General features: G+C 38.5%; 1 protein-coding gene across 1 annotated transcript; it reads right to left on the bottom strand.

The window, feature by feature from the left end:
• Window positions 1-1,718: 1,718 nt before the first annotated feature.
• LOC139962581 (uncharacterized) lies at window positions 1,719-6,526 on the bottom strand. Its single transcript, XM_071962708.1, has 3 exons — window positions 6,275-6,526; window positions 4,468-5,256; window positions 1,719-3,729 (listed from the first exon to the last, which is right to left on the bottom strand). Exons 1-3 carry the CDS (start codon window positions 6,342-6,344, stop codon window positions 3,392-3,394), a joined length of 1,197 nt encoding a protein of 398 aa, XP_071818809.1. The 5' UTR covers window positions 6,345-6,526; the 3' UTR covers window positions 1,719-3,391.
• Window positions 6,527-7,067: the final 541 nt, after the last annotated feature.

Here is a 7,067-nt window from a genome sequence, read left to right on the forward strand (position 1 = left end):
CTTTACTACATTGAAAATTTACACATCACCGAATCCCGCGTCTTCCATTGTAAAACCTTAGCTAAAGTAATTACTGACTGCGTCGAAATTTTATTGATGTAGATGAATGTCATACAAATTACATTATTACCGCACAATATGGTTATGCAATGAATCAGTTTAACTTGTAAAACGTGAAATAGTGTATAAAGTTTAAAGGGCACATCATAGGAAAACACGTGATTTTTAAGTACAGGATAACAAAGAAGTTCTGACTATACTGTAGGCTACAAACGTTTATACGAGACAACCAATTATGTATCGAAATCAGTGTAAATATTCTACCAAAAAAGATGCTTTTCTTTGGAATCAGACTGTTCCCGCCAGCAGAACAAGTTCTCCCTATATATATATATATATATATATATATATATATATATATATATATATATATATATATATATATATATAAATATATATGTATATGTATATATATATATATATATGTGTGTGTGTATATATATATATATACACACATATATATATATACATATACATATATATATATACATATATATATAAATATATATATATATATATGTATATATATATATATATGTATATATATATATATATATATACATATATATATATATATATTTATATATATGTATATATATATATGTATATGTATATATATATATATATATATATATATATATATATATATATATATAACATATACTTATCAATACTAAGCATTGTTATCTCATTTCTAGGAAGCTTCGCGAGGTATGTGTTATCAAGCCTGACGAGAGTAGGCTCAGCATAGGTTACAGCGCCGAGGCCCGGGTTAAAATTAGACGGCACGTGAAAATATTGAGGGGCTCTGGAAAATGTTAGATAAAGAATAGCATAGGCTTATTCTCTTTTTAATAGTAATTTTAAGCAATAATGAAAAGTGTAAGAAGGGGCCCGGTGAAGTATATTGTCCACATAACACGACCGGTAAGGGGATGATTTTATCGGCGGTTTATTCAACCTCTGGGCATTCGTCATCGTTCTGTCACTCAGAGAGCGAGAGTGAGAGAGGTAGAGCAAAAGAGGATGACGACACAAAATAAGAGGTAAGGCTGACTGGATATGGAGTGAAGGGGTGTGGTGAGAGAGAGGACGAGCCTCCTGGCTTAAGCCGATCGTTAACGAGCTGGGTAAGTATCCTGAAGTAGATAGCGTCGAAAGTGCAGTTTGGATTAGTGGTGGTTAAAAAGTCCCTGGTTTGTAGATTTCAATGTCAATTACAATAATTAAATGGGAAATAGGCTGAGGGAGAGAGGTCACATCTCCTTTAGACCCCTCGCCCGAGCGCAGGGACGTCGCTAGAGGGGGGGGTGTGGGGGGTGTCTCACCCCCCAATCTTGGTAAAAATGACGATAGTTGGAAAATTTGAGTGCGACAGTCGGAATTTCCGACTGTCGGAATTTCCGACTGTCGCCATCTTCAATTCGGAATTTCCGACTGTCGCGCTCTAATTTTTCTGACTGTCGCACTCTTATTTTCATATGTTCTTGTAATTTGTGAGTGACATAAAATTTTCGATCAAAATTGCCCTTTAATCAGTCATATTTACCACGTTTTCCTCGTCACATTGAGAAATTGTATCTCGCGATCCTTATACTCCACCATACAAAACTTCGTATGATTTTCAATACTCTAAAAAAAATACAACGTTCGCCAGCTTCAATTCGGAAAATTTATGTATTCATTTTGCTATTGGGTGGGTCGACCCTGTTCGCTAGCTTAAAGTAAGTTCAGGATATACCAGGGACGTAGCCAGGGGGAGCAGGGGAGCGACTGCTCCCCCTTTGAGTGTCGAAAAAAATGTTTAAAAACTGTTGTTTTTTAGCATGGTATTTTGTCGGTGCTCTTTTGATCTTGAATACTCGTCAGCTCCGTTAACTCGATTATAATCGTAATAACATGCAGGCCTACTGATTCAACTACTTACTTAGTTTGGCAGATGCAATTAGATAAATTTAGCCTAATAGCCTATTTCAAAGCTACAGTTGGCCACTGCGTAATAAAATACATATTGCCTACCTAACCTCACTCGATGGAATGTCACGAACCGTATATGCACAACGACGACGACAAGTTCGTTCTCATCCGTTCTATGATTCGTCCTAAGTTGATGCACGAACAGCATGTTATGAAGCTAAGCTAGCAATCGTACGTGATACGCACTTCCTATAAATAATTATTACACTGTTAATACACGGAGATAACGATATTTTTTTAGGCCACTGCAAATCTGGCTGTCTTACAAAATATGAAAGTTTATATTGTCCATCAATTAAGTTCGTCACATGTATTTAAGTCCAGACAAGAATCATCCTTCTGGAAAAATTGTAAAAGAGCACTATGTTTGCCTTTCTGATATATTATGTAAAAGAACATGTAAAAGAATTGAAACAGGAACAAAATCTGCTGATAATATGATATCATATGATAATGATGAAACTGACAACAAATTGCACCAGATCGCATCTAAGGACCTTCAATTGTTGAAAAAAAAAATCTCAAAGGGGAGGGGGACACCCCCTCCCCTTAGACCCCTCCCTCATATCAATCGCAAAAAGTGCTTTTTACGTGACCCGTCATACGGGATACAAAACGTCACGGCCAAACGGCACTACCAAACCATCCCATTCTCACAAACAAAACTCAGGTCAAGCGAGCCAAAAAAGTACATACGCCCACCGACCTGCAGAGACAAAACGCCCAACCACCACTGAAACATTCAAAAAACTACAAAAGGACGACCAGCATGCAGCGAAACAAAACACCCCTCCCAGCACACCACCGTCCAAAAAAGGCAGCCCCAGACAAACGGCGAAAATCGCCTAATCGCAAAAAGTGCTTCCCCTTTCAAATTCCTGGCTACGACGTTGGGATATACATTGTCTCTATGGCATACAATTAAAACACGCAATGCTAATCTACGGAAGTTTAAAAGTGCCATCAACATAAGCAAAAACTTTGCCCCATAAGGTACAAATGTATTGAAAAAAGTTCGGAACAAAAGTGCAGTCGCGAAAGATGGGGTGTCTGACTGACACTGACCGTATCGCTGAAGATGAGTGCGGGGGGGGGGGGGGGGGTGGGGTGGGGTACAAGGCAGCAATCGGAATTTTCTGACTCCAAAACCCATCCAGTTGGAATTTCAGCCACTACACCCCCCCGATCATCAGGCCTTAGCTACGTTCCTGCCCGAGCGACATAACATCTTAACGCACACCCCACCGCCTTCCATTACAAATTGTTGTTCTCTTACCACACGTTTGTTATGGAATATTTAACACTGTACATGCATTATCCTTGAGCATGTATATATAATCTAGGGATATCCATGCTATACGCTACTTGAAACGATTTGCAATAAATCCATTGATTTGACCAAAACGTCATTTGGAATATCATCCTGTACTTCATCTGGAACAGGAAATTGTTGCAGAGGCTCAGACTCGGGCTCCGGCTCGGGCTCGGGCTCAGGCTCAGGTGCAGGCTCAGGCTGCGGCGATGTATCGATGTGGGTGTCCATCATCACTTCGTTGTCCAGCAAATAACCAAATCTCAATTGTTGTGAAAATACCCACCTATAATGTCTTCTTCTTATTTTCCACTTCACAACGAAGATTAGTATGCAAAATAGAAATATTAAGACGATCCCTCCGAAGATGTAGAATACAGCTGGGAATAAAAAATGATATTGGAAAACATCATGCACCTGATGTCAAAAGGGTAGAATAAACTGGTCAAAGGCGTTATGATGTTGGTCACTGTTAGTGGTTGAATGAGACGAGACCCCTTGTAATTTGGCCGATTTTATATTTTTGACTACCGATTTTCAGGGCGTTGTACCTTTACAGATTTGTTTTATTCTGTCGGTTATCATCCCTTTTCGGAGTATCCATTTCGGTTACTGTTCTGAGAGGTAAGCCTTCTCCGAGACAGCAGAACCCAAAATCCACAATAAACATATGCATAACCAAAATCCACGCATGTACGCACATATAACCAAAGGCCAGATTAAGCTAGTGCGGTGCCTTTTATAGCAATCAGCTAAGGCGCGTTCCATTTTCGTTTTCATCTTCGTGCAGCGGCTATGAAATGAGTTTCAAGTATTTATTCTTCCTTTATGTATCACACAGATACCACACTCCCAATAATTACTGTGTTAAAATAATAACCCCAATTGAAGGTGATAATTGGCTAAAATCGCTAACCTTAAACACTCAGTCGTTCATTAAAGTTGAAGGCAGTATAGTACAATAGTAATAGCGCAAGTGTAGAGTCACTGAATTGGAATTGAAAGCTTTCAAGCATTTAACGCGGCGGGCCCGCACCATACACTACTTTTGCTACATGGGTTTAAAGCGGCAATGACATAACCTGTCCAGAGCCATTTAAACAGAAAAGAAAACTAACCTGCATTTTTTGTTTTTGGTGAAGAGGAGGACGTTGCAGTTGATGTAATAATCTCTGTGCCTGCGTCACTTGATGTGTTCTCTATGCTTGGTCCACTTGATGTTGTGTTCTCAATACTTGGTCCACTTGATGTGTTCTCTATGTTTGGACCACTTGATGTTGTGTTTTCAATACTTGGTCCACTTGATGTTGTGTTATCTGTGCTTGGTCCACTTGATGTTGTGTTCTCAATACTTGGTCCACTTGACGTTGTGTTCTCTATGCTTGGGTCACTTGATGTTATGTTCTCTATGCTTGGGTCACTTGGTGTTGTGTTCTCTATGCTTGGGTCACTTGATGTGTTATCTGTGCTTGGTCCACTTGATGTTGTGTTTTCAATACTTGGTCCACTTGACGTTGTGTTCTCTATGCTTGGGTCACTTGATGTTGTGTTTTCAATACTTGGTCCACTTGATGTTGTTTTCTCTATGCTTGGGTCACTTGATGCTATGTTCTCTATAATTGGACCACTTGGTGTGCTGAAATAAGTAATGGATTCACTTAAAGTTGAAGTCCTCCCAGTACTTGAGGTTCTGCTCTCACCAATTGCTCCAGAGTATGTTGTGCTCTCACGAATGGAACTAAATGGTTTTGTGTTTTCAGGTTCTAAATCGCTTGATGTGTGGAAGTCGCTAACTGATCCAGTTGTTGCTGTGATGTCAGTAACTAATTCACTTATTAATGTGACGTCAGCTATTATGATGTTACTTACTGGTGCTGTATTGTCCCAGTCGGAAGTTCTCGGAGTTGCTGTATTGATAAAAAACGATTAGAAAAAAAATTACAGAAGAAATGTTACATAACATGCTATGTTTTTCCGCATCACAATATATCGAATACCATTCCAAGTAGGACTACGCCCTCTATTATCATTGGGTCATACGTTAAAATCAAAATGGCAGCAGCCGAGCCTAATCAATTTAAGAACATGACGTGGTCGTTGTTTTCGCAGGCATTGTCGTCTAGTTAAAGGAGAGAATTACTCTCAAATATGTTTGAAATATCTAATTTATCTCTTATATACGAAAATGCTTTACCGGTTTGTTCATTTGCAAAGGGAGGTTGCGATATATAAAGAACAGCAGCACGTAGTCCAATGGGAGACCGTACAAGAATACAGTCAATTATCTTACATATTAAAGCGTGACTAATAACAAGGTATTTTCCTTAGCTTTAAGTTGACAAAATGACTTTGACAGTCAAAATATTTAACATTTCCGGTGCGCCTTTTACTTGTTGTTCACCGTTCATTAATGAAGGGGTCTCAACGAGTACCAGAATCGAATCATTAATGAAGTAATTAGCTAATTACAAGATGATTAATGCTCATAAGTGAAGGAGTATAAGACGGTGCCTGAGATCGAACAATGGCGACGTTACTATGGTGACATTGTCGACCAGACGAAGAAAAAGTCCCTTCAACAGTCTATACTGAGAACTCGGGGGGTGGGGTGAGTTAACATTGCAATTTATATCGACGACGAGATGTCGAGATATATTACTACCTTTTAATGTCGTCAGTTTTGTTTCTAAATGTAAGCCTCCTAAAAGTTGGTAGTTGTTTCTTAGAATATACTGTCCTAAAGATGCAGACACCCCGTTAAAGTAGCAGACATCAAGATGGGTACAGACAGACTTGGAGTACGAAGGACAGTAGTGTGCTCTATAAGGCGAATACAAGTAAAAATATCAGGTCGAGAGGTCGACTTTGCAATGTCTAGGTGGGGTAAAGTGGGGCAGAGTGGTAACCTATCGAATAGATACTTACCATTCACCAAGAGTGCACCGATCAGACACGTACCCACGAACACGAACACGTGGCGTAGCTTCACCGACATGTTTAATGTATCTATAGTGGATTATATACACCAAGACTCATTTTCATTTTGTTCCGAAGAAGTATACTATTCAGTTTTGGTTTGTGCTTGCAGATTTATTCCAATTTTTTGAGAGGGTTCCTAGTTACATCATATAAACCCCTGCGGAGATATATGTAGGCCTATATATCGGTGTGTGTTTGTGGAGCAAACCTGCTGGATTGTTCATATTTATGGACTCTTCAAAACAATGACAAACAAAAAATTCCAAGCGATATTTTTTAAGGAGGATGTGTAAACTCTTGACCGATTTATATTCCTTTGTAAAACATCCAAAGAATGTGTAGTCAAATTCTGGAAAGTCATCCAAAATGAAATAAAAGTTGAAAAGTAAAGTAAACACCATTTTTATAGAGTGATAAAAACTTACAAAAAGGTATGGTGAATGAATCATAAGAGATGCTCGACACACTATACACGCAATGTTAAAAAAAAGCTGATGTTTAAGCTTTAGATCATTTATTTAAAAAGCTATATATAGAATAATTGTCTTTTCATGTTAGTGAAATACACTACAATGGGGAGTTAGTGTGGAATAGCATGGGATCTTTAATAGGATAGGCCAGGGGAAAATTCCTTATTGACTTATGAGAGAAGAACATATACTAAGCCTTCCTGAGGAAATTTGCATCCACTTCATACATTGCGTATCCGAGATATGATAATTCAAATTGGCACATGCAG

The sequence above is a fragment of the Apostichopus japonicus genome, chromosome 21, assembly GCF_037975245.1.
Source record: "Apostichopus japonicus isolate 1M-3 chromosome 21, ASM3797524v1, whole genome shotgun sequence".
NCBI classification, from domain to species: domain Eukaryota; kingdom Metazoa; phylum Echinodermata; class Holothuroidea; order Aspidochirotida; family Stichopodidae; genus Apostichopus; species Apostichopus japonicus.